Raw genomic sequence first — 27,416 nt, forward strand, 5'->3', positions numbered from 1 at the left:
GCCGCCGCCAGCAGGTTGTTTTTATGAGGCGTCACCGGCGCCGAGGGTCACCGCTGCCACTGTGACAGCGCGCCGCGGGCGGAGGCGCCCGCTTCAGGTAGGTGTGGGGTCGCGAGCTGCGGGCCGCGGGGCTCATGGCGCGGCGGGGCTCCGCTCCTCTGTCCCGGGCGCGGGCCGGACGACTGGGCGAGACGAGGTGCCCGCGTTCTCTGGTCCTCTCTGCGCGACGTCCGCGACCGCTCTGCGGGCCTGGGCGCCGGGCTCCTCCGCGGCCGCCTCCTCCGCGACCGCTGGCAGGGCGCACCCACCCGTCCCCCTCCCGTCCCCCTCCCGTCCCCCTCCCGTCCCCCTCCCGTCCCCAGCGGCCGAGCGCCGCCTTCCCGGGGGCCGCCTCGCCACCAGCTGTCCCGCGCCGGGCGGCTTCCCGGTTCCTCCTTCACCAGCGCTTTTTAAAAATTCTTTCGTTTTGCAGCACAGGGCCTTTCACTCAGCTACATCCGCAGGCCTTTTGGGTTCTTTGAGAGCAGGTCTCGCTAAATTGCCAGAGCTGGTCTCAAAGTTGTGGTCCTTTTGCCTCAGCCTCCCAGTAGCAGGGATTACAGTGCTGAGATATTTTTGGGGGGGGGGGGGATCTCTTTTTGAGCCAAGTTTTTGCTGTGTAGTGTAGGCTGGCCTGGAACTCACTTTGCAATCCAGGCTGACCTGGAACTCCCAGCGATCCTCCTGCCTCAGCCTCCAGAGTGCAGGGATTGCAGTCGTGCGACACCATGCCCGGTTTAACCATGCAGTTTTGAGGAACTATGCTAATTAAAGTGCTTTGTTGCATGGAGAAGTCTGCCTCACTCTACAAACCTTTTCTTTCAATAGTGTCGCACGGTATCGTTCAGGCTGAACTTGAACTCACTCTGGTGTAGCCCAGGCTGGCCTTGAATTTGGCCTCCGGAGGGCTGGGATTACACAGCCCTGCTTGCTTGGGCTTTATTAAACAGAATGTGGCTTTCTTAAAGCTCAAATAGGTAGCTACTTTGGTACTGCAATTTCAGGAGTAGTTTGTATTTTCTGATAAGCTCACAGTCACTGGATAGTGCTAGAAATGTCACTACAAACGCACAACATATCTTCTCTTTTTTCTTTTTCATTTTTTTTTTTTGGTACTTGGGGCTGAAGCCCAGGCCTTCACACGGGGCTACATCCCAGTCCTTTTAAATTATTAAAATCTTATTTTGATATAGCTACTTGCTAAGTTGCTCAGACTGGACTTGAACTTGGCAGTCCTCCTGCTTCAGCCTCCCAGACTGCTGGGATTACAGGTGTGGATTTTTTTTTTTTTTAGGTATGTGGGTTTAAATCTTTATAGGCTCCACATTTCTCAGCAGATGTTTTTTCATACCTAGCTAGTGTGCATGGTTTTGTTTCTTTTTTGGGGGGTGGGGGGGGTACCAGGGATCAAACTCGGGACCTTGTGCTTGCAAGGCAGGCACCGGAACCACTGAGCTAAATCCCCGGCCGGTGGTTTTGTTTCTTGAGTTCAGCTCACTGGAAGGGGCTTGGAAAGTGAGCTGCTGTATTAATGCATTTGTATTAAGCTTGAGATTCTACTCAAGCTATTATTCCTAGAGAATAAGAGGGGTGTGGGAAATAATTTAAAATCAAAACAGGCGAGGAGATAGTGCAGTTAAAAAGCAGGTTTTGAAGGGCTGGGGATTTAGCTCAGTGGTTCTGCCACCTGCCTCAAAGCACAAGGTCCTGAGTTCAATCCCCCATACCAAAAAAACCGTACAAACAAAAGACTAAGATCAACTTTGGGCTGGGAATTTAGCTCAGTGGTTCCACCACCTGCCTCGCCTGCGCAAGGGCCCGAGTTCAATCCCAGTACCAAAACAAAACAAAACAAAACAAAAACCAGGTTTTATCCAGGTGTGGTGGCACACGCCTATAATCCCAAGGCGCCCGAGGCTGCAAGTTGGAGGCCCACCTGGATGTCCTAGTGAGTTCAAGGCCAGCTTGGATTACACAGCCAGACCCTGTCTCTTGGGGCGAGGGATTAGCTCAGTGGCACCACGCCTGCCTCACAAGAGCAAGGTCCTGAGTTCATCCCCAGTACCAAAACAAAGCAAAAACCTAAACAGATAATGAAAACTAGTAGTCTTTTTGTTCTGGTTCATTTTTATGGTACTATAGAGCCAGCCCAGGGGCCTTCCACCACTGAGCTGCTTCTCCAGCCCGTCTTTTGTATTTCATTTTATTTTTGGTACCAGGGATCGAACCCAAGTCCTTGTGCTTGCGAGGCAGGCAGGGAAACCACTGAGCTAAATCCCTGGCCCCCGTCTTATGTATTTTGAGGCAGAGTCTCACCAAGTTGCCCAGGCTGGCTTGAAACTTGTGATTCTCCTGCCTCAGCCTCCTTTAGTGCTGAGGAACCTGTTTTGTTTGCTAAACCATAGAACAAAAAGTTGTCCTTTTTCCCTCCGTCCTGGAGATTGAACCTAAGGACCCTGTGGATGCTGGGCACATGCTCTACCACTGAGCAACACCTCGCCAGAACTGATTATATTTCTATGGGAAATAAGACTCAAAGGATGCTCACAGTTATAGAAGTGATTATGCATGAAGCTACAAATGATTTTTTATTTGTACTTCCTGTATCTTCCAAGTTTTGTTTAGAAAAAAGACTGCATAAGAGGACGTAGTGCTTCTATTTGTGTGGACTCTGTTTTGATGCTGGAGTTAGAACCCAGACCTCACTAATGCTGGCAGCTGCTCTAAGTCTAAGCTACATCCCCAGCTCTCTTATTTTTTGAGAGAAACTGTCAGTAAATTGGCCACTCTGGCCTCAGCCTACCTAGTAGCTGGAATTATCCATTAACTCCTAATAAATATCTTGAGACTTTTATTGTTTTGGGAGCAATGCTATTCATCTTGTATTTTCTTTTTTTTTATTTTTATTTTGGTACTAGGAATCAAATTTGGGACCTTGCACTTTCAAGCCAGGCGGCACAACTACTGCGCTAAATCCCCATTTTTTTGAGTAGGAAAAGTTTATTGAGAGAAAGAAAGCTTCTGTGTAAGAGATGAAGGGGGACCGGAAAGTGGGCTGCCTGCCTCTTGTACTTTCTTTTTAAAAGTTACTTTTATTAATGCATATTTGCAGTACATAATGATTACATTCATCAAGGGGAGTTGGTGCATGCACATAACTCCTGAATTCTTTACATCTCCTCTCCCTCCCTGTATTTTATTTTCTGAGATTGGTGTCTCCAAATTTCCTTGTCAATATTTTCTGCTTTTTAATTTTGTATTTTGTGTACTGTGTTGTCTTAATACATTATTAGGCTTTGTGATCATTCACAGGGCATAAGAAATCTTCATAATTGCTTGACAAGTCTGATTTACTAGTTTCTTCCACAGGACTGTTATCTAAGATCATATTTTTATCCAAGTTAAAAGCTTTTAAAAATTAGGTGAGTGTGAACTGCCAAAATCAAAAGTGTAACTAACCCTTGAGGCCATAGGCACAGCTGGGAGGGTTGTTCAGCCCCTGGTGCCTTCAGCAGAAGCTGCAGACTCATCCCCGGGGCAGAACTACCAGGGCCCAGCTGTTTGTGTGGTTAAGGTGAGGAAGTTGCCCTGTTGTGATAACCATTGCGTAGTCCAGAGTTTCCCTCCTGGTGTTCTAAGAACATCCGTTGGCTCTGGCCTGACAGGGTGGGGGACCCTCTGTTCCCCCTGCGATCCCAGCACTTTGAGGCTGAGGCAGGGAAATCATTCAGGTGCTAATTTCACAGCTCCTGTAGCTTCCGGGTTGGTGAAGGCCAGGGTCAAGGTTAACCGTGTGTTCCAGGAGATTTCAGAGGCTCTTGGTGATGGCTTTTGAAGCAATCAAGATAGCCCAATATAAGATGCCTTGTGCTCATGAGGCAGGCGGCAGAATCACTAAGCTAAATCCCAGGCCCTCGTTTGTTGTTCTTTATTCCTTGTCCTTTGTATTGTACCAGAGATCGAACTCAGGACCTTGTGCTTGTGAGGCAGGTGCGGTGCCACTGAGCTAAACCCATGGCCCAGTATATTCTTTCATCCCCTCTCACCCCTCATCAGGTGACCAGGCATCCCCCAGTAACTATCAACTTGACTGTGATCCTCCTCCCTCAGCCTCCCAGGGCTGGGACCATAGTGGCTTTAGATTTAGGCAGAAGGGGCAGTTAGCTTCACCTGCAGCAGCAGACGCTTGTTTCCCAGTTGGAAGCTTTAGCTTGTGGAGGGAACTTGGGTAGTAATCGAGTATTGGCTTTCTTCCCTTACTGATCAGAAAGTGTGGTGTGCACGGCAGTAGTGTTGCTCTTTCTGAGAACAGTGGTGGAGCTGTTCCTCCTTTCCCAGCTGTCTCTAGATCCTTGTCTTTGGAGAGAATTCAGTCCTTTCCCCACTCCTGGGGACTGGGGCACCTGCTTGCCCCAGCTGGGTTATCTTCCGCACTCTTGGAGGTGACCTTCGCTATGATTAGCGAGCAGGACAGCCTTGGAGCTCGTGACCATTGCCATCCTTGCTGCTCTGGGCTCATCTCACCAGAAGTCCAGATAGTGAACTGTGCCGATTACAGGGTTGGGATGGAACCAAGGGCCACTGAGTTAGGGCCTCAGCCCCCTGTTTTGTTTTGAGATTGTGTCTTGTGTAGCCCAGGCTGGCCTTGAACTCTCGGAGATCCTCCTACCTCAGTCTCTTGAGTGCTGGAGATTACAGATGTGGGCTGCTATGCCTGATGTCTCCAGCCCTTTAAAAAGGTTTTTGAGAAGGGTCTTGCTAAATGAATTGCCTAGGCTGGGCTTGAACTTGTGCATCTCCTGCCTTGGTCTCCTGAGTAGCTGGGGTTGCAGGTGCACGCCCCGACCTGGCCCCGATGGCAAACATTGTAGGGTGCTCAGTCAGCCCTTTAACTGGAAAATGCCACACAGGAGATACTTGGATGTATCTGTTATTCACTGCACTCAAAACTGGGTTTTGCCTTTGCACTTAAAATATTTTTTTCCTAGCTGGGCCTGGTGGCACATGCTTGTAATCCTACCACTCTGATGAAAGAAGATTGTAAGTTCAGTCATCTTGTGGACGATTTATGACTTAGCAAGGCTCTGTCTCATAAAAGTTTCAAAGGGCTGGTGAGGGGGTGGTGGCCGGAGATTGAGCTCAATGGAGCTGTCACCTGCCTCCCAAGCACAAGCTGTCCTGAGTTCAATCCCTGGTACCAAAAAAAAAAAATTTAAAAGGTCTGGGGATGGAGCTCAGTGCAGAAGCTCTGGGTTCAACCTCCAGTACCACCAAAAATAAAAATAAAATTTCCCTGCTGACTCTACAAGTGAGAGATGCTGAAAATTTACCCACACATTGCATTGAAAATACTTCTTTTTTCTGTATTGGGGATGGAACCTGGGGCAGCCGACCACGGAGCTTCATTCCCAGCCCTTTGCTTTATTCATTGTGAGGCAGGGTCTCATGAGTTGCCAAGTTGGCTTCCAACCTATAAAATCCAATATTGCTTACAGATCTGTTTAAACAGGGTAGTTAGGGCTTTGGGGGCAGAGGTACTGTAAGTGTAACTCAGTGGGAGAGTGCTTGCTCGTGAGCACAGGGTTCTGGCACCGAAAAACTCAGATAAGACTGACAGGTGAGCTCACATTTGATTTCTCTAACTTAACTAGTTAGGGCCAGCCAATTTACACATCTGTAAAGGTAGCTTGAAGGAAACTATTAGGACAAAATAAAATTTTTTCTGTTAAGAACACATCCAGATGACTACAGTATGAATACTGTGAAAAATGTTAACTAGTTTTCATGTTTGCAACTTCATTTCATGATTCTTTATTAAACTGACTACATGAATTCCAACTGCTCACCGAGAAAGTTTTATGAGTTTAGAAAAAGCTTCCCCCCACCCCAAACAGGGTCTCACTGTGACATTCAGGCTGACCTTGAAGTCACTATGTAGCCCAGGCTGGTGGTCCTGCCTCAGCCACTCCCAAGCGCTGGGATCTCAGGCATGCACCAACCACGCCTGGTTTAGAAAAAGCTTTTGATACATGTTGCTATTTGCACAAGAGTGCTAGTTTATAAAAGTACAAAAATTATGTATGGACATGGGAGACACAGACTGCACAGTTAAATTTGCATTGGTAAGAAGAATGATTTAAAAAGGCTTTATAAGTGAGGTTCCAAACTGCACAAATTGTTTTGTTTCTGGCTTTTCTAGGCAGGGCCTCATGATTATGGAGCCCAGGCTAGCCTCAGACTCTTCCAACCCTTCTGTCTTGGCCTCCTGAGTGCTGGGATTACAGGTGTGTGCCACCACTCCTGGCCTAGAGTTTGCTTATTTCTCTGTCTGTTTATTTATTTTAGTACCAGGAATCAAACTCTCAGTGCTGCGCCACTGAGTCCCATTCCCGGCCCAAGAATATTTATGGGGGGGCTACCAGGGATGGAACTCAGGACCTTGCGCTTGGGAGGCAGGAGGCAGGCACCGTACCACTGAGCTAAATCCCCGGCCTGCCGAGAGTATATTTTTAAGACTGAATTAAGAGCTGCCAAATTTAAAAATTGAGATTACATAAAGGCCACAATTCTACATCCCTGTGAAGGGGTCTCTGAGTGGCCCGGGTGACTTGGCTTGAGCCTCCCTCCCGCCGCTGCTCATGCTGGCCATGTGCTGCGTGTCCGCTGTGGCCAAATGGGGCTCTTGGGTGGGGGTCGTGCTGTCTCAGTTCCATCGGGAAGGCAGTGAGCCACTCGCCCTACTCCGTCACCTATAGAGCGTCTGTGCAGTTGTAAAAACTCGTCCCACAAGTCTGTTCTTGTTGTAGACCTGAGCGATGTCTGAGAATTCCAGCGACAGCGACTCTTCCTGCGGCTGGACCATCATCAGTCGTGAGGTAGGCCGCCTCCCGAGTCCGGTCACAGCCATGTGCCTCAGTGACCGATGGTTCTGATGTGGCTACGCAGAGGCTCTGTTGTCTGTGTCTTGGACACCTTCCCACCAACACAAGCGGTGCTGCTGGCAGCTCTTCCTGGGCAGAGACTTCCACAGCCTTCACATAGCTTTCCTGGGTCCCGCCCGAGATGCCAGGCAAATGCACATGAAGCTTACTGTTGGGCAGGCTCTGGGCCTTAGCTATGTTCTCATGTAATTAAACACCCAATGAGAAATAGACATTTTATTCTCTTCATGGTCATCCTCCTGCCTCAGCCTCCCAAGTGCTGGGATTACAGGTACATGCCACCATACCTGGCCCATCCTTGTTTTATAGCTGAGAAAAATATGAAAGGTTAAGCAGTTTGGCCGAGATCATGTAACTAGAAGATACCTGAGCTGGTTTTGAGAAGACTGAGAGATGAAGCTGGTCCTCTGGGGCCTTGACAGGCAGGGCTGTCAGTGAATTTTACAGCAGGAGAATGATGGGTTCGGTGATTGTACATGGCTAGGGTGTAATAAGCATGGGTTTGTTTTTCCAACTGGTGTTTTCCCATTTTTGAGAAGGATCTCCTAAGTTTCTCTTTTTTTTTTTTATTGATAAAAATTTTAATGTTTTCCCACTTTCTGGCCTGATGTCGGCTCTGCAGCTCAGCCGGGCGTTGAACTGTCTGTAGCCCAGGCTGGCTGCAGATGTGTGGTCTTCCTGCCTCAGCCTCCCAGGGTGTTGGGATTACAGATGTGTGCCAGTATGCCTGTTTATAGGCAGCCTTGAAGTCCTTTGTTTAGGATATTCCCTGTAGAACTCAAAGGACACGCCTCCAAGAATACTTTTAATTTTTACTGTTTTATGTATATCAGGAGAACTCAGATCTTGATTTTATGACTTGGTAGAAAAAGTGTAGATAGGTGGTGGAGGGGACAGAATCACTCAGGTTAACTTTCTTCTGCTAATCAGGACAGTGAAATTGTAAGATCCACTGTTTCTTGAGAAGCCTGGCATCAACGCACCCATTCAGGACCCACTGTCAGGAGCTGTCAGGAGCTGTCCTCCTCCCATTCCTATTCCCCAATAAATTTTCCTACTCTTAGCCTCCAAAAAAAAGACTGACACCCAAGTGGGAAGGGTAATTTTAATAACAAGTAAAGTTTTATAAGAAAAGCATTCTATTTTTTTTGTTGTTGTTGTTAAATTCTTTAATTGGTACATTTTAGGTATACAGCACAATTACATTTCTCATTGGGAATTGTACCTTTACATGATGCATCTTGGTTCTTTTTCCCCATTCCTAGGCCTCCCTTCACCCCCTCCACCCTTCCCTATTTACAAAGACTTTATTTCCATTTTTTCCTTTTCTCATCATTTTTCCTTTCCCTTCTTTCCTTTCCCCTACCCCTCCCACTACCCCTACCCCTTTGGACCTTTTCTTCCTATTTTGCATTATCGATTATTCATTCTAATCATTGGTACATTTTAGGTATACAATATAATGACATTCATCATTGGAAATTTGCACCTTTACATAGTCTGTCTTGGTTCTTATTTTTCACCCTTGCTCAGCCCTCCCTTCAACCCCTCCATTCCTCCCTATTTACAAAGATTTTGTTCCTATTTTTCCATTTTCTCATATTAATCCCATTCCCTTCTATCCTAAGAAAAGCATTCTATTAATATAATGGGTTCGTTTAATTCATGGCCTTCAGTGTTTGAGCCTACACTGCTATAACACGTAGTTGTGCACGTGGCTGTTTCTGAATAGTTCGACCTTTTGGATGTAAATGTTTTTCTGCCTGCCCCATAGCATCTAACAGAATATTACGGAATAGGCAGTTCAGACACTTACTCAGCTTCATCTGTATTGCTTAGGTTGTTTGTTTGTTTTCAGAAGGGTCTCACCAGGTAGCCCAGGCAGGCCTTGAACTCACTGTGTAGCCCAGGCTGGCCTCGAATTTGTGGAGATCCTCCTGCCTCAGCCTCTCGAGTGCTGGGATGACAGGCGTGTGAAGGTTGTGAAATCAGCATGCTACTCCAGGCTGACTCAAGTCAGAATTTAAGCCTCTCACCCCATCATGCCTTTCCCTGCCACGGCCCTGGGGACAGGGGTGGAAAGAGAACATCTGCACTTGGAAAGTCACCTCCCAGCAGCCTCAGGCTGTGAGCTGAGAAGTGAGTGTTGTCCTCCTCAGGGCTCCAATTCGGAGATGGTGACATCTGTCAGGAGCACCGACAGCTGGGAGCCGGGCCGGGAGCCGCCGGAACTGCAGGCCCAGCAGGGAGGTGAGCACCGGACTCTGATTTCCTAGAGCAAAGCAGCACAAAGAGATGGTTCTTCCGCCTGGCTGCCTCCTGTGTGTACAGTGGTCCTTACCCTGCTGTCCTGCTGTGGGCCGCGTGTTTGAGGCCCCTGCAGGTGTGAGCCTACTGGCCTGCTGGGTCCATAGTCAGGCGGCCCTCCTGGCTGGGGCGGGAGTGGGCGCCAGGCCTCGCCCGGAGCTTTGGGTCAGCAGCAGTGTCCATTCACTGTTTCTTCTTTCCCAAGAGATTAGGTAACAGGAAAACTGTGTGTTCACTACAGGGAAGATGATGCTAAGCAGGAGAAATGTAAAATCACCTGCCATTTTTTTTTCAGTGCTGGGGATCAAACCCAGGCCTTATTCTAGGCAAGCGCTCTGCCTCTGAGCAGCCCCCTGCAATTCTTTGGTTTTTTTTTTTTTGGACTGGGGATCGAACTCAGGACCTTGTACTTCCAAGGCAGGCGGCAGAACCACTGAGCTAAATCCTCAGCCCCCCCCCGCAATTCTTGTATCTAGAAATAATCATTGACATACAGTGAACATTCATTGCTTAAGTTTATGTGTTATTTTGAATATTTTTTGGCTTCTGTTAAAATTTTGTACTTTTTTCACTGAAATTATATTGTGAGATCTATTCTGTTTACATTTTTTCTTTGAGGTGATTCTTACAAAATTACCTTTTGAAAGCCAGGTGTGGTGGCATATCCCTGTGATCCCGGCATTTGGGAGGCCGAGGCAGGATTGCCATGAGTTTGAGGCCATCCTGGGCTACAGAGTGAGTTTGAGGCCAGCCTGAACTACATAGTGAGGCCCTGTCTTAAAAAAGAAAAAAAGGGCTGGGGATTTAGCTCAGTGGTACGACTGCCTGCCTCGAAAGCGCAAGTTCTGAGTTCGATGCCCATTACCCCCCCCAAAAAGAACCCCCAAATTACCTTTTGAGGTATTATTTTGGGTTTTCTTTTCTTCTGGTACTGAGAATTGAACTCAGGACTTTGCACTTGCCAGGCAGGCGCGGTACCACTGAGCTAATCCCTGGCCCCATTTTTGGGTTTTCTTGATTCTTTTTTAGTGTATGTGCTGCCAAAGCGAGCACTTCTTCATTCTTTTTTATAATTCATTTCTTACTGTGAAGCATTTATAATTTGGAGCCATAGTTTTGAACTCATATTAGCCACCACAGCCAGCCCTTGCAATGATAGTATCTTTAGGGATTTTGAATGAATTTTTAAGAAGCCAGGAAATATGTCAGCAGGGGTATAAGAATAGTGCTTCCCTGGTAACAGTTTGTTAGAAACATCTTGGAGTGCCTTAGTATTTTAAGGTAGAAATTTTATTCAGTCAGGTGAACTTTGAGTTCTTGGCAGGTTCCAAATGAGTTAATTTGAGTACAGTGTCTAAAATAGTCCTCAATTTCAAATGAAAGAACTTCAAATTACAAGCAGTAGAAGGACTGTTACAATTGTGTTTGATGGACCGGGGATTTAGCTCAGTGGTTCCACCGCCTATCTTGCAAGTGCAAGGAACCGAGTTCGATCCCCGGTACCAAAAAAAAAAAAAATCTGAAAGATTCAGAACAATTGTGTTTGACATTTCATGAAATCCGGTTGACCCAGGGAATAGGTTTTCATGTACCCTGATTACGTGTAGGCTGCAAACAGTCCAGTGTTGTAAGTGAAGCAGTAACTGAGGTGATGTTTGCTTTGCATCAGAAAGCAGCCAGGACGGCACATCATTCACGGGGGAAACTGCGGGTCTCGATCTCACCCTTGAGGTAAGCTTGGGTTCCACTCTGCATGTGTGACACTACTTTGTTCTCTTGATGAGCAGTGTTTTTAGAGAATACTAGTTGAAGCCTCCAATTCTAGCTGTGCCTTGTATTCCTACTTCAATTAGGGTTACCTTTAACTGGAAATGTTAGGGTGAAAGTCAGCTTCTGTGGGAGACCAAACCCAGGCTCGGCCCGGCTGGGCACCACGTTCGTGCAGCTTCCCCCAGCATGGGGGCCTGGCCGCCGTGCTCGTCAGAGTTGCTGTCAGCCAATGCGCCTGGGTCATAGATTCACCTGACCGAGGGAGGTGAGCAGCCTGGGGAAGCCCAGAGCAGAGGCTTCAGTGCCCTGCAGCAATGTCACAGTGGTGGCCAGGTCTGGCTCGGGCGTTTCCGGGACACGTTCAGGCCACGGCTCGCAGCACAGATGCAGAAGTTCATCACAGGCATCACCAGAGAAGGGCTGGTCTTTACAGTTGCCTAAGTGTGGGATTGTGAGCAGAAGTGGTCCCAGCTTCCACAGCCAGGGGAAGACAGGGTCTCACTGTGCAGTCCAGGCTGGCCTCACACCTGCAGCAGTCCTCCTGCCTCAGCCTCCCAAGGGCTGGGATTACAGGCGTGCATCACTATGCCTGGCTGTGGTCCATCGGGTTCTGAGAACATTGCCAAGGAATTCGATAAGGTTTCCAAGCTAAAAAGAAAAAGACAGGGCTGGGGATTTGGCTCAGTAGTGCTAGCACCTGCCTTGGAAGTGCAAGGTCCTGAGTTTGATCGCCGGTACCAAAAAAAAAAAAAGAAAAGAAGAGAAAGAAAAAGACAGAAGCCCACTGTTGGCTAACCTTTTACTGTTAAGTAGAAGTCACATCTTCTGGGCTGGGGAGTCTACCAGTGGTAGAGTTTGTGCCTAGCAGGCACAAGGCCCTGGGTTTTGTTTTGTTTTTTGTCTTTTTTGGTACCGGGAATTGAACTCAGGACCATGTGCTTGTGAGGCAGGAATGGTGCTACTGAGCTGCATCCCTGGCCCCAGGCCCTGGATTGATCCCTAGTGTCGAAAAAATGAAACATCACATTTTCATTTTAACCTCAGGTTACTAATACTAGGTACATGGTACTTTTTGAACTGCATAGGAAATATAAGGCTCTTAAGTAGCCCTTGAATTTAATGTCTCTGCATCTGTGAATCTTCAGACAGAGGAAGAAAAGTCACCTGAAGACAACATCTACTTTGGAGCTGCCAGTGATGACTCTGATATTGTTACCCTTGAGCCGCCTAAGTTAGAAGAAGCTGGAAGCCAAGACGCTGTGACTGCCGAGGAGACGCCCGCCTCAGAGGACTTCATGGGCTCCTCTTCCAGCAGCCAGTACACATTCTGTCAGCCGGAAGCTGGTGAGAGCCACAGGGACTGCTCGGACTCCACACTTCACCCAGGCCACCTTCCCACAGGACTTGTTTTCTAACGCTAACCTCAGCTTTGAGTACACCTGGGTGACACTCAGGAGGTGTTTGTAAGTGGACTGCTGTACCCAGGGTCTCCCTGGCCTCTGTGAGGCAGGGTGCAGCGGGCCTCACTGTGACCGTAGCTTGGCTCTGCCGTGCCTGCTGGTCAGTGCCGGCACAGGCCCTGGACTCCCAGGCGAGGGCCCGCAGCGAGCTGTGTCCCCGGCCACAGCGCGGGTTTCTGGAGGAGGGTGGTAAGGCAGTCTCCTGAGCTCCAGTGCGGTTGGCCTTTGGTGTCTTTTGGAGTGGTGGGTCAAGAGATTGTAATTGAAAAGCAGGAGAATATATATATTTTTGCTTACAGCAGTACATACATGCTTTGTAGAAGCAGTGAAATTGTTATTCAAGTCTTTAAAATCTGTTCAGTTACTAGTTATTTGACAGATGTTTGAGTATCTGTCAAGTACAAAACAGGGTTCAAGGAGCGGTTAATAAGGCATTTTCCCAATGATGCTCCTGATCTTTGGTTTTTTACTTTAGACTGTGTTAGGACAGTGTTCCCAGTTTGAGTCAGTTTCTTTTTTTGGTACTGGGGATCGAACTCAGGACCTTGCGCTTGCGAGGCAGGCGGGCCGCCACTGAGCTGCATCCCTGACCATGAGTCAGTTTCTCAGTGGAGTTTGTGCTCCTTGTTCAGACAGAATCTCCTTCGGAGGCCAGTGTTGCCGAGCTGATTCCCCCACGGTTACTTTTTGCTTTGTTTTGTGGCTCAGAGATGGGGCCCTTGCTGTGTCCCCTAGGCTGGCCTTGAACTCAGTCCTCCCACCTGGCCTCTGGGCTGTGGGAGTTCAGGTCTGCACCTTCTGTGCTGCTGCTTTTTCCTCTGTAGCACTGGGGTTGGACCCAGGGCCTTCACACGGAGCTACATCCCCAGCCCTTTCATAGTCTTTCTTTTGTGATGGGGTCTTGCTCAGCTGCCCAGGCTTGGCTAGGACTTGGCACACTGCTGCCTCTTCCAGACATGTCCTCATCAATGGACGGAAACACGGACATGTGCCTTTCACAGAATCCTCTCCGATTTTACTGTCCTTCAGGACTTAACCTTTGGTAGCCAAAACAGATGATAGGATTCAGTCCTTCTAGTGCCGCTAATTGAGTCAACTAGAGATTCTCACTAGCCCACTTATTGATGAGTTATTTTTGGTTATTGATTATGTAGAAAATATTTTACTCAACTCAGTTTAAATACTTCTCATGTTCTTAGTGGTTTGAGGAGAACTCTGGGCTTCCTCAGAAGAGCACGCCTGATCAGTGGCCACTTGGTGCCTGCACACAGGGCTGGCCTGGAGGGGCGTGTGTGCTTTCCCATCCCGCCTCGGCTCCAGCTCCAGCTCTGGCTCAGGCTCAGGCTCAGGCTCAGGCTCAGGTGCCGCACCGTGCAGGCAGTTGGCACACTGTGCTGCCAGGGAGTTGCAAGGGAGAGTGCTGAGGCCGGGTGCTCTTCTCCCGGAATGCTTTGGTCTGTGGTTGACTGAGTCTGGGGTGTGGGCTTGGCACATTTGGTTGGGGGCCAGCTATACAGTGGAACCTCGGTTCATGAACTGGATTCTTTCCATGATTCTTGTCGAAAGCTGAAGTGTCAAGAGCTGAATTAAACTTCCCTACAAGGTCAGCTTGGAACCTAACCATTGAATCTGATTCGGTTCTTCTCATCACGAGGCTTTTTTTTAATGTTTTCTTGCACTCCAGGATTTGTGCTGCACCGTGTTCAGTTTCCCCATTCTTGGTCTGAGAATGGGGGTGTGTCACACAGTTACAACTCAGGCTGGGGTGTGCCGAAGGACTCGAGGTGCCAGATTCACTGGCCCTCTGTCTTCAGGGACACTACGGTCAGGGTCTCCCTGTGTTTGTTTTTGCAGTTAGAGTTACAAAATGGCTCAGGCTGGCCCGGAACGTGGTGGTCCTCTAGCCTCAGCCTCCCACAGTCCTGGAGCTGGAGATGTGCGTCACCATTCCTGGCTTATCTCCTCTCTGAATTCGTAGTTTTTAGAATTTTGCAGTTGGAGTTATATTTTAGTGTTCAGTGCCTTTTTTACCCATTGGTATCCCCTCAGAGAAGTTGTTTCAGCAGCCGAATGTTAAGAAGGGGACAGGTGAGAGAGACTAAGCGTGCTAACCCCGCAGGGCTGTGCTATGCGCAGCTGATCCATCTCTGACCAGGCTGTTTCTATCTGGTTCGCGGCTGCACACGATCAGGCACCAGGTTTTGTTTAGTTTGCTGATTTCCTGCTCCTGTTGCTTAGTCATTTGTTTTCACCTCTTCTTCCTCATCCATACAGGATTTCAGCCTCCTGTTTTCCTCCTAAGCGTGCTTCTTACAGTAATGTGCTTGATAAGCAGGTGCTGCTTGCTGCCGCCCAGGACAAGCATCTGCCTGCAGAAGGCAGAGCAGGTGGGCGCGAGACACGTGCATCACGGGTGTGTGTACTTTCCTAGATCTTAGCACGGCATGTCCAGCTTTACAGTGAGAATTCTCAGTTTTCTTTTGTTCCTTATAATGAAGCTTTACACATCCTTTTTCCGTTTGCACAAAAGCAGGCTGGTGGGAGAAGCTGTGGAAGACCCCTGTGTGCATAAGGGCATGGGATGCCCAGCTGAGACGCCCCTCTGTGGGCCAGCGTGCCCCACAAGGTGCTGTGGCCCAGTGTTGAGTGTGCGGCGTGCTGAGTGCCTGGCACTGCCTCTGTCCTCGTGCTCTGAGTGGGGCGGGCGAATGCTGGGTGAGCCAGCTGCATGTCTGCACTGCTTGCCTTGGGATCACAGGACAGACTACTGCAAAGGTTCAATCAAGGTCAAGGTATGTGAACTTGTAGGTATGGGCTAAGAAAAGTGGGCGCGTCAGGTCAGGACCCGAATGCCTTGGGCAGGGTCGGGCCGGCTTTGAGAATGTCCAGTGAAGCCAGCCTTCATTAGAGCGCCTTGGAAATCTGCTGCAGGACTTTTGACAAATGCTTTGTTTTTATCTTAGCCTAATTCTGTCAGAAAGTCTTGACTGCAGCACTCCAGCCCTGGTCTTGGATGCTGTGGATTATGCAGTGCTTTGTCAAAGAAGTGCAACCTCACACCTGGGGCGACAGCATATTGGAAAAGTCAGTGACCACAAGGAGCCAGCTAAGCATGCTGGCTGAGGGTCCAGACCACAGACCTCTCAGGGGCCATGTCGCTGGCTGCTAGGTAGGCTTAGCTGCTCTGAGGCTCAGCAGTGTCGGTCCTGTGCTGAGCTTGGGCAGGGAGCCGCACCTGGCGTGAGTCCTGCCTTCGGGGACCTGGCTGTGTTCTGAAGCACTGGGTGGAGTGCAGGCTTGTGCACCCGCACCCGGCTTTGCTTTCTTCCCGGCCTGGGGGACTTGTTGCCAAGGGATCCGTTTCTTGCCCATAGGCTGTCAGTGTGTTGGAATCGGAGCAGAGTTGTGAGATCCTGTGTTGGGAGACCTCTCAAGCTGATGTTCCCAGGGATATTGCCTGGGATTGAGTTTTTCGTGCAGTTTTCTTTCCCCGGTTTGTTTTTCTTTGCTGCTGTTTTCAAAGAGGAGCCGCAGTGGATGCAGCCTTGCTGTGGTGTGTGCCACTGTGGTGCTGCCGCCTCCTGGTGCTGAGCCCATGTGGCAGGAGTGCCGAGGAGGGCAGGGCTGGCCCGGCCTCGCTCTGGTGCTGCACAGCCACAGAGGACACCTGGGTCATCGGACCCTTCCTGTGTCCCTTCAGCAGCTAAGCTTACCGCGCCTCTGCCAGCAGTGAGAGCCGTCCTGGGCTCAGCCCCAAGGTCCAGGGCAGGAGCTGGATGGGTGTGTGTGCAGCAGTTCACTTCGTGTCCATGCGCCGGAGGCTTGGAGCTCATGGTGGTGCTTTGGCTGCCTGGCATGAAAAGCACGTAGGGACGGCCTGGACTTTTCTAACTCCAATGTTTGGGGAGGGCTTTTCTAAGTGTGAATAACTGAATGTCAGCATTTTTCTTTTTAAAGTAGTGTTTTCATCTCAGCGAGACCAGGATGGGTCAAGCAGTGAAGAGGCCAGCGATCAGCCCAGTCCCGCCTTTCGCCGGCGCCGTGCTAGGAGGAAGACTGCATTTGGCTCGGAGTCGGAGGAGCAGCCACCTGCCGAGCAGGACCCCACGCCACCCACGGAGCAGCAGAAGCACCAGTTCAGCGGGGGTCTCAACAAGTGTGTGGTGCTGGCCGTGGTGATTGCTGTCAGCATGGGGCTTGGACATTTCTGTGGTGAGTGTGTTTGCAGGGGCGCCTGAGTGCAGGGGTGTGGCGGCTGGGTCAGCTTGGGGCTACCAGCGCCTCAGTCTTCTCATCTGGAAAATGGAGGTGCTGGTGCTTGTCTCACAACCACTGCATCATCGTTTTCATATCTCAAGACCTTTCAATATTTTGTAGAAAGTTCAGTTTAGAGAGGAATCCTTTGAAAAGTGAGAAACTATAGAATTTTCTTGCTAGTAAAATTTACTTCAGTAATTACAATTAATAACACATTTTCCTGAACTTTTTCCTATTAACCTTTTCACAATATGAAAAACGATGATGTAGTACATGAAGTACATGAAGTAGGTCTATACAGCAATGAGATTCCTCTAATGGGAGTAGAAGCCCTAACCTAAGTGACCTTCCAAGGTCACCGTGAAGGACACACAGTTGTGCTGAGATCCAGCACTGCTTGCTGCAGTCCTCAGTCTGCTTAGAGCTCTGGTTTGGATTCCCGTTCGCCACAGCGCTCGTCGCCTTCTGTGGTTGGTCAGTCACTTGCCCTGGCGTCAGTGAGCCACCTGCTCTGAGTCCCTGGGCAGCCTCGTGGGCGTGGCCGGACGTCCGGCCTCCTTGGAAGGCTGAGAACCCTGGTCCTGTCTGTCCTGGGGAGCGTCCGGACTGCACATGTCAGTGCAGCTCTGGGGTCAGCCAGTCACCAATGTGGACACGCGTTAGGCTGAGTCGCCCTGGGGGTGGCCAGGCCTGGCTATGACGGCTGTGGGGGATCTGCCAGCAGGGGGCAGCAGTGGGAGCCTCCTGGCCTGTACAGAAGCGGGCCGGCCGCGTTAGGCTTGCTGAGCTACCTGACAGCCATGAAGGGGTGCTGCTAGGAGACAGTGGCGCGGGCCACCCTGAGCAGCAGCTGGAACCCCAGGTGCTTGGCTGTGGCCTTGGAACTCCGGTGTCAGTGGGGTGGAGAGCAAGTAGGTCAGCAGACGGCCCCGAAGGGGAGGAAGGCGGGAATTCGCTTCTGGTCACTGGGCTGTCATAGCCGACTGACCCGTAGGTGTGGGGTTACTGGTGAGGTTTTGGCAGGCGACAGTAGGTGGCGGCTTAGTCTGGCTCTTTCTTCACTCAGGCACTTGCACGTAGTGAACCAACACAGTGCTTGGTGCCTGCCCTGGGGATCTCGCCTGCTGTGAGGTTATTACCAGCAGGTGCAGAGTTGTCTTGTCTGCATTGGAAACTCACACGTTTTCTGTTCTAGGAATTAGAGATAAGTTTATGTAAATAGTTTTTGAAGTCTTGAGTTTCTTCCGAGTAATTTTGAAATAAGTTTGCCATGCTCCTACAAATGCTAATTTAAAGAGAAGAAACTAATCCTTATGCAGAATTTCATACTTGATAACTGGTGTCAAATGTCTAACAAGGTAAGTTAGAAAAGGTTAGATGGTTTAAGAAATTACAAAATAAGTTTTGTAGCAGTAAGGGTAGAAAAACATAGGAAGCCATCCTAGCATCCTTTCCTTTTAAAATCCTGTGCATGGTGGTGTGCCCACTCAGTAGATGCGAATATCAAGGTTGCTGGATGCTTTTTGCTGCTTTTGACTTAGTAGGTTTTTCCCTCCTGCATGAAGCATGTAACAGCATGTCTTGAAAAAGTAACACTTTTATTTTAAGGTGAGAAATCAAGAAATCTTTATCATGGCTGTGAAAGGGGTGGCGGTACTCAAGTGGTCTTAACCATTGCAGAATTCTTAAAACTTGGGCTGTGACCTGAGCGTGGTGGTTGTGCAGGCTGGTAATCCCAGGATTTGGGAGGCTGAGGCAGGGGGATTACCACAAGTTCGAGGCCAGCCTAGATTACACAGTGAAACCTTGTCTCAAAAAACTAAAAAAAAGAAAAGGCAATTGTGGATTAGCCAGTTATTAGGTATCTCTACTTTCTGGGCTTGTGTTGGGTCCTTTCGGCAGAATATTAAGAGAGACAGACAGAGAAACACTCATTTTTGTATTGACTTAAACTGAAAAGAACCACACCATGGATTGTTCATTTCTCTGTGTAAAGGAAGTTTTTTTTGGTACCAGGGATCGAACTCAGGTCCTTGCGCTTGCAGGGCAGGTGGCAGAACCACTGAGCTAAATCCCTGGCCCCTAATTCATATGACGATTAACATCCACTATCATTTAATGAACAGCACCATGAGTTTTCACTTACTCTTTGTATAATCAGAATTTTTAAACAGTGAAATATTGATATTTTGAAGAAAAGATCCAGACTAAATAATTAGGTAATACATAGATGAACTTTGTTACGTATTTTAAAATGTCAGTAATCATAATGTAGTACGCCCCTAATTAAAGTGTTCATTTTAGGCACAATTCAGAGAGAGAGATGGCAGCAGTTAGTCCCAAAGACACCTGGGAATGAAGCGAGTGACACGGTGGGGCATCTGGCCTGGCATCCCCAGCAGGGGACCCCTCCGGAGGTGAAGGTGCGTACCCGTACCCCGACAGCCCGGATGGGACCGCGGCCCGCAGTGCGCTGCCCTGACGGCACTGCAGGCCGGGACTGGGGAACAGCCCCGCTGCATGGCCTCAGACCTCCCTTGTTTAGCCACTGAGCTTCGACTAGGTTGCTAATGTGGAACTGTAAGTAGGGTGTGCATTAAAATAGTACAAAGAAATGGTCACAGGAAACCAACTTGATGGCTTTGCTTTGATTTGCCTCAGTCTTCGTGCAGCACTGTCATGTATAACAGAACAGAGCTACAGCACTGGATAAGCGAGGTGTCTTGCACAAAAGCAGACACTGAGGCTCTATAAATAAGATGGACAGACCTGTGCCCCCCAAGATGGGCTGTAAGGCCCCCATCGCAGGTGTGATGTGTCCTTACCCGGTGAGTTGCTAAGCGAGGAGTACGTGTACCTGAGTCCTTGAGCACCCGAGGCACCGTATTGGAGCGCATCACAGAGCTCTTAGTTCCCATGACACAAAGTGAGCAAGAGTGAAGTAACTTTCCCGAGGCCAGCAGAGCCCCTGCTTTTCTTTTTTCCCCCGGTACTGAGAATTGAACCTAGGGTCTTCCCACTGAGCCACGTCCCCAGCCCTTGTGGGACAGAGGCCTCACTGAGTCAAAGAATTGCCCAGGCTGGGCTGAACTGGTTCCTCCTACCTCAGCCTCCTAGAGTGCTTGGGATCACAGCAGTGCCTCACACGCCTAGCTAGCATGTGCTAATTTGATTTTAAGTATCTAAGCTTAAATACTTTTTATTTTTTTAATTTTTTGCTTGTTTTTTGGTACCAGGGTTCGAACTCGGGACTTTGTGCTTGCAAGGCAGGCACGGTGCCACTGAGCTCTCTCCCCGACCCTAAATACTTTATTTTATACTGCATTCAGCAAACTTTTATCAGTGTTCTTTTCTAAATACTTTTTAAACAACTGCTATTTTATAATTAACAGTATTTACATTTGACATTTGAAATACATATACACACGTACTGTAGGCATTATTTGCACAGAGCTAAGCAAAACATTTTCAGGGGTTGGGGCCTTCTGACTCCCCCAGGTGCTCCTGGGCTGGTGGGCATGGCTGGACTGATCCAACCTCCTGATGGAAGGGAGCATGTTTTCCTCCCTGATGCCCACAGCACTGCAGTAGAGCACACTGTTAGCTGTCTCCTCCCCAGCCTTCCTAGGGTAGGAAGACCAGCATGGTAGCTGGCTTCCAGCTAGTTCTTCCCTGGGAAAGTGGAAGGACGTCGATAGGCTCAGGCTGTGGCTTTGCGCCACCCCCAGGTCTCTCCTGTGGTTACGTGCGCCTCCCTCACAGGCCAAGGACCGTGTTTCTTGGGAAGACAGAATCCCCCTTACGTCCAGAGTGTGCCTTCAAGGGGTCCTACTGAGGTCGTGGTCCGCAGGGCTCTCCCGAGTACCAGAAGGTGTCCTTTTCCCTGTCGCTGTGGCTTCTGGTTCCACAGGGTGACGCTGGCTTTTAGGAGGCTCATTGGGCTCGCTTGTTCCAGACGAGCTGTGTCCAGCTGATGGGGCGGCTCACCATTGTGCATTTCAGGGTTGGCACTTGCCAGGCCGTGGTGGCTTCAGCCTCTGGGCCTCGGGTCCTCTGCTACAGAGCCGCTGCCCGCACCCCACTCTTCGTAATCGCTCCTCACGGTGCTGGGGTGGGACCCAGGCCCTGACATTTGGGTAGGCGAGCACTGAAGCACTGAGCTGCACTGTTTTCTTCTCTGTTTACAGCCTGGTTAGGGATGAACTAATAGGATTGCATAGCTGACTCCCTTGTCTTTAAATTCCTCCCAGGCTTAGCTGAAAGTAGCTTTCTTGCATGTGAAACTTAGGTTTTCTAATTTTTATACTATTGAAAGTAATACCCAGGGGACAGTACCTGTAGAAATAAAGCCAGTGAAGTTTGTGAGGTGTTAATATCTTAAAGGTTTAAACTCAGCTTTTGAAATCTTGACAACATTCTCTTTCAAAATAGACTTTGAAAGAAAGTCTCAGAAGGTGTCGACTCTTGACTGCCGTGGAGAAGATGTCCCTTGAAGCTCAGAGAAAGAGACTTGCGACCCACAATCACCACCTGAGGGCTTCTCTGGAGAAGGGAGAGCGCACCATGGGCTCACTCCAGGAAGAGCTGTGGAAGCTAAGGGAGCAGATTAAAATATTGGAGGGGAGAGGTACAAGTGCTGAGTTGGTCATAGAAAATCAGAAGCTTAAGCAGCATCTGGAGGATGCAGAACAGAAAACACACAGGTTCCTTAATCAAAAGGAGATTCTGCTGGCAGAAACAAAAATGCTAAGGAGTGAACTGGAGAGAGAACAAAAATTAGCAGCATCTTTACGGATGGAAATTGTGCACCTACAGACTGGTCAGCAGCAGGCCAAGTCAGATTCTCCCCAGGAGAAAAAGGAAATAGCAGTGTTACAGGAAAAACTTGGTGAGCTGGAGCAGAAGCTGAACTTTGAGCAGCAGCGCTCTGACTTGTGGGAAAGGCTGTATATTGAAGCCAAAGACCAGAATGGAAAACCAGACACCGGAAAGCAGAGGGCAGGCAGAGGAAGCCACAGGGCCAAGAGTAAGTCAAAGGAAACGTTCTTGGGAACAGTTAAGGAAACCTTTGATGCCATGAAGAATTCTACCAAGGCGTTTGTGAGGCATCATAAAGAAAAAATTAAACAGGCTAAAGAAGCTATGAAGGAAAATCTCAAAAAGTTCTCAGAGTCAGTTAAGTCCACTTTCCGACATTTTAAAGATACCACCAAGGCTCTCTTTGATGAAAAGGGCAATAAAAGATTTGGGGCTGCAAAAGAAGCAGAGACTGAAAAAAAAGGGCCAGTTTTCACCGGTCGTTCACATCCGAAGCATGAGGCGCCTTCCCCAAACCAGAAGCACCGCGGCCCCAGCGTGCGTCGCGCTGGGAGCCCAGAACAGGGAGCTCGTGGGGCGTGGGCCGGAGGAGCCACCTTTGGCGCTGCCCATGGCTGGCAGGGAGACTGCCACTCCCCTGGACAGGCTGGGCGTCAGGGCTTTGAAAGCGTGCAGCCAGAGCCCTCGAGCCCCTGTAACATGGTGGTGAGTCCTTTGCTGGTAGCTGAATTTAGGGAAGTAATCAGAAGATATTTACTAAAAGAACTGGGCACTTTCCATCATTGGGAAGAGCTTAATGAAATCATCGATCAGTATATCACAAACGGGCTCACAAATCAGAAGACCTTCGCGGACTTTGTTAATGATGTTAAAAATTATCTTAAAAGTATGCAGGAGTACCGACTAGATAATGGAGTGTTTGAGAAGTTGGATGGATACATAGGCAGATACTTTGCCGACTGTTTACTCCCTCTGTTCGGACCCAGGTCGGTTTACTTAGAACCATGTCTTTACAATAGTTTCTGACACTTGTCTGTTGGGTAGTACTTTGTAACACAGAGATATGCTTTATAATCCTGAAAGCTTAGAACAAACTGAAAGGTACAGCTTTAAAATTACAGCTGCTTCATATAGAAAATTCCATGCTACATCATCACTGTTGACTTGAGAAAATGATTATTTTATCTTAAAAATCAGTTAAGGGTATATAAATCCTATTTTCACTGTAATTTATATGAAAAGATGATTGCCTGTGTGATTAATCTGCTTACATGCTCACCTTAGTGGACAGTGCCTGTTCTACTCCGAAATTGGAGGAGCCCGTAGCCAACAGCCCTCCTGTCCCTAGCGCCACCCACTTTGTGTTAACACTCCCCGCCCGGCTGCATTGCTAGGACAGGGGCATGACCACGAGGCGGCGGAGCAGGCAGAGATCCTCACGTGTGCCCGTCTGCCCGTTGTCTGTCAGCTTTTTACCCTGTGACGTGCAGGTCCCCTAACGTTCAAGCGTTAGCTTCCCTTCTTGCCTTTGAGATACATCTATATATTTGCAAATAAAGGCAGTGTGTCTATAAAATAATGAGACTGGTTCTGGTGTCTGTGGTGCCCAGGTGGGCAGAGTGCTGGGCATGTGGGCAGTGAGGAGCCCACGGTGAGGTGGGCAGAGGCAGCCACGTGGTGGCCCGGGGCCTGGCGAGGTGTGCAGAGGCTTCGTGAGGCTTTAGACTCTCCATAGGTTTCAAAGAGCTTTTGAAAGAAATGAGAGTGAGCTCACCCGTTAGGGAGGGCACTTCACTCAGAAGGCCGGGTAGTGCCCGGGTGAATCCGGAAGATTCGGATCACCAAGGGCCTCTGGATCCTGAGGGTGTTTCACAGGAAGGACGTGGACTGGAGAATCCGCAGTGGGGTGGGGGTGGCAATGCCTTCCAGAGTGCTGGCCATGGCCGAAGAAGGGCCAGTGGGAAGTGGAGCTAGGAGGTGGGTAACAGCCATGGACTGCTGGTACCTGAATTAGGACAGCAGAGTGCAAAGGAGACAGATGTGAATGCATGTACTCCATATAGTAGTAAAACTGCAAGGGAAGCTTCCAGAGGGCCCCCTGCTGCACAGCGCCATCTAGCGGCCGCAGCGGCGCGTTTGGAGGCAGCCGTCATGCTCTGGTGCGGGTCGGCCTGAGCTGTGACGGCGAGGTGTGGACAGCAAGGCGTTCAGCCGCAGGCGAGCTCAGATGTCTGCAAGGCTTGGGAACTGAGTGGCGGAGGGCGGCGGTGGGAGCCGCACGGGGTCACGGGGGAGGCAGGCAGTGTAGACGCTGGGAACTGGGGCGAGAGGTGGCAGAGCCTGGCGAGGACTTGTGAGATACGGATTTCTGCTGCAGTAAAGCCAGTGGGGAGGGAGGGATCTTTACAGAACAGAAGGGAAACAATGGAAACATCTCATTATTTTATTGCCACATTTCTATCCCTTGAGCATTCTCTCTCTTGCCCGTAATATTTGTCCTTTGCTTTTTTTTTGGTTTGAGACAAGGTCTCACTATGTAGTTCAGGCTGGGCGGAACTCACGGCCATCTCCCTGCTACACCTTCCCAGGTGCTGGCGTTACAGGTCTGTGCCGCTATGCCTGGCTCTGTCTTTTGCTTATTTTTTTTGGTACCGGGGATGGAACTCGGGTCCTTCCGCTTTCGAGGCAGGCAGTGGAACCACTAAGCTAGATCCCCGGCCCCTTTTGCTTTTTGATAATAGGTCTTACTATGTACTTAACTCAATGCCAGGCTTCTGCAGCCCAGGCTGACTCCAAAACTCAGCAATCCTCCTGCCTCAGCCTCCTGTTATAGGTGTGCACTGCCATGCCCAGCCTTTTTTCTATAGGGTAAAAAAGTGTAATACTTGCACTTACCCCTTTTTTGGCGTGGGTAACTAGGACTGTACTTCATGTTAACATCCTCTTACAGTGTTAAGGTAGATTCATGGAGATAAACATTAAAGTTGTTTTAAAGTTAATTTAAGCTGAACTCTAACATAAATGAAAAATGTGTTTACTACTTTCAGTCGACCTGGTAAAAAGCAACGAATGGTAAATATTGAAAACTCCAGGCACGGAAAACAACAGCAGAAGCACCGTCAGCCACAGCCTTGTAAACAGGAAGGTAAATGGCATAAATGGTCGCACTAGCAGAAGACATAAGGCACATCTGGAAATAGAACTGGGGCAGTTACCTTTTGACCCTAAATACTGATCATGATTGTGTTAAGGAATGCTTTCTATACTGTTTGCTGTTGGAACTAAGATGGAATTACCAAGAGGACACTGTCATTTTTCATTATCGTGTTTAAAGGGGTCAGTTCGATGGCTTCATAGTGGTACGTACAGCACCAATCAGTTAAAAGCTTACTAACCTGCATTTAATAAACCCGTAGTTTAGCTTTGTTAAAAAAAAAATTGGAAGGGGGGGGCGGGGATTTAGCTCTGTGGTTCCGCCACCTGCCTCACAAGGGTAAGGTCCTGAGTTCGATCCCCGGTACCAAAAACAAAAAAAATTTTGGCCCTGGAAAATAGAGTAGTTTTATTAAGGAAGGCAGGCATGGAGCAGGTTTGTGCATGAAGTGCCCTGTGTCCAAGCCGTGCGTGACAGTGTGGTTCAGCCTGCTGTCTGTCAGGTTGGCGGTAGGCAGAACCGCTGTGCAGGTCTCACCTTTAATTCATGACCTTCCACACTTGCTTTTTGTGGGTTTGAGAGCCCGCTGACTTGTGAAGAGTGTGCTGCTCGCAGAGCTTGCTGACTTGTTCTCTTGTGAGCCCCTTGCACATCTGATTGGAAGAAACAATAAAACTACACCATGAGGAAGACCAAAGGTCTTTATTGGAGTCTGGACTAGTGTGTGTCTTTCTGTGACTCCTTGAGTGCAGCCCATCGATCGCAGCGGGATGGACCTCGGCGCCATCTCACCCCGTCCCCTGCAGCCTGGCCGACTTCCGCTCATAGACATAAATGTGGCTTCCAGTCCTGCCCTCTGGGAAGTGAGTGTGGAAGAAAACCGCAGTTCTCTCGTAATTCCCTGAGGTTAGGAAGGCTCGGATCTCCTACAAGTAAATCAGTGTTTGAGAAAAGGCCGCACTTGCTGAGGAATGTTTAAGAGCTAAGAGCCATCCGTTCTGATTTCACCTCTAGCTTCTGGCCTTTTCCCCTGCGGGCGAACCCAGGGCCTCTGTGCAGCCCCACCCCAGCCCTTGGCTACTTTAATTCTTAAGGCACGGGCACTGAACCCAGGGCTCCTCACAGCCCATCTCCAGCCCCCTTTTTAAGTTTGAGACCAGGTCTCACTAAGTCATGAAGTTACCCAGCCTGGGCTCAGGCTCAGGCTCGGGACACTCCTGCCTCAGCCTCCCAAGTGCTGGGCCATAGGCGTGCACCGCCATGGCTGGCTATTTCTTAATACGTGAATTTATGGTAACTGATGTGCCTTGACAGCTGCAGACCTGGGGCTGATTCCGACTGGAGAAGACCGAGGCAAAGTACAGGGGATGACAGGGACCACAGAACAAGCAGTGTTGTCTGCTCGCCTGCTGGCTGAGCCTGAGGTGCATCAGCACCGGGCGCTTTCTTTTCCTATCTACTTGCCTCCTCCAAAACACTGAAGATGATCAGGCGAGCAGGCAGCGGGGTGGCGCGAAACTCCGTCTGGAGCCAGCCTGCGGGGTTGAGGTAGAAAGTGTCCGCCTCATCGAGATACCCGCTCTGCCCAGTCAGGTCTGGGGGGCACTGCAGGAACCGAAGCGGGAGTGGGCAGTGCACGTGGCTGTGAAGGCAGAAGTTGCCACCTGTTACCGTGGCCAAGCAGCGAGCATGCATGTCCCCCATGTCCCCCACTCTGAAGATGCCTCAGGCACTCAGCCAGGTAGGAAGCTGAGGTCGAAACCACAGGGAGACTGGGGTCTGGGTCTGCAGGTGTGCCGGAGACCCGAGGGACACCGGGAAGGGCCCTGCTCCCTCTCTGCTCATGTTCAGACACCAGAGCAACCTGCTCACCAGTGAGCGTGAGCGGCCAGGAGGCTGCTGGCTTTACTGGAGTGCAAGGGTGGGTCCATCTGATGCCAGCCAGGGCCCTTCAAGCCAGGTTCCAGGCCATGCAATGCAAGCCCTCAGGAGAGCTAAATTTCACTTGATAAAGACTGTAAATATCTGGCGAGAAATGGAGTTGAAGGAACCTGTGAGATGCATACAAAGTAAACTTAAGACTTAATAATTTCATGATTTTTATGATCTTGGAGGAGGCCTTGTTTAGATGTTAAAGCAGAAATTCTGAGGGCTGGGGATGTAGTCAGTGGTACAGTGCCTGCCTGGCAAGTGAAAGGCCCTAAGTTCCATTCCCAGTGCCAAAAGGTGAAAAAAAAAAAAAAAAAAAAAAAAAAAAAAAAACCCCAAAAAGCCCCTCAAAACAAAAAACCTCACCGGGCATGGTGGCACAAGCCTGTAATCCCAGGTTGAGGCAGGAAGATTGCTATGAGTTCGAGGCCATCCTGGGATACATAGTAAGATCCTGCCTCAAAAAAACCAGAAAAAAAATCCTGAGAAGCAGCTGGCAGCCTTTGGGAGGCAGTTAACTGAACTACACAGCGAGACCATCTCAGAAAAGTAAGTGGAAGTGTAAGCTGAGAACCTGAACTCTCTGCAGCCCGCAGCAGCACTTGCTGTCCCCATAGAGGAGAACATCTGGGTCCCTGCAGGCCACCCCTCCCTGCCACATAACCACGAGCTGGCGAAGGACACTGGGGTCTCGTGTCTGGCCTCTGGCTTTTCTAGGCAACACCAGCTTTCCACGTTGTG

General features: G+C 49.4%; 3 protein-coding genes across 9 annotated transcripts in view; 2 read left to right on the plus strand and 1 right to left on the minus strand.

The window, feature by feature from the left end:
* Window positions 1–9,230, plus strand: part of Dnaaf4 (dynein axonemal assembly factor 4) — a 43,636-nt gene extending 34,406 nt beyond the window's left edge. For 2 of the 3 annotated variants that reach the window (XR_015450691.1, XR_015450686.1), the window contains 2 exons: window positions 6,846–6,914; window positions 9,140–9,230. Coding sequence is in view for 1 of the 3 variants with exons in the window: in XM_087209719.1 (XP_087065845.1) it covers window positions 6,846–6,862 (17 nt within the window). In the remaining 2 variants the exon portion in view is untranslated. Of the gene's footprint in view, window positions 1–6,845; window positions 6,916–9,139 lie in introns of those variants that run through there. The other variant, XM_087209719.1, reaches the window with a different exon arrangement.
* Ccpg1 (cell cycle progression 1) lies at window positions 1–25,456 on the plus strand. The gene is given in 11 exon segments (XM_087209688.1): window positions 1–97; window positions 6,846–6,914; window positions 9,140–9,230; window positions 10,957–11,018; window positions 12,203–12,401; window positions 15,048–15,143; window positions 16,475–16,729; window positions 19,079–19,197; window positions 21,206–22,578; window positions 24,640–24,750; window positions 24,752–25,456. Coding segments are annotated over 10 exon segments (2,442 nt in total). The 5' UTR covers window positions 1–97; window positions 6,846–6,854; the 3' UTR covers window positions 24,828–25,456.
* Window positions 21,842–27,416, minus strand: part of Pigb (phosphatidylinositol glycan anchor biosynthesis class B) — a 23,112-nt gene continuing 17,537 nt past the window's right edge. For 2 of the 5 annotated variants that reach the window (XM_004835350.4, XM_087209690.1), the window contains 2 exons: window positions 26,211–26,388; window positions 25,430–25,672 (listed from right to left, as the gene is read on the minus strand). In XM_004835350.4, the coding sequence (XP_004835407.1) occupies window positions 25,535–25,672; window positions 26,211–26,388 (316 nt within the window). In that variant the 3' untranslated portion in view covers window positions 25,430–25,534. The other 3 variants (XM_087209689.1, XM_087209694.1, XM_087209700.1) reach the window with 3 other exon arrangements.

This window comes from Heterocephalus glaber, unplaced genomic scaffold (genome assembly GCF_053883595.1).
Source record: "Heterocephalus glaber isolate CG9 unplaced genomic scaffold, H.glaber_assembly_v1.0 deba00000122, whole genome shotgun sequence".
NCBI classification, from domain to species: domain Eukaryota; kingdom Metazoa; phylum Chordata; class Mammalia; order Rodentia; family Bathyergidae; genus Heterocephalus; species Heterocephalus glaber.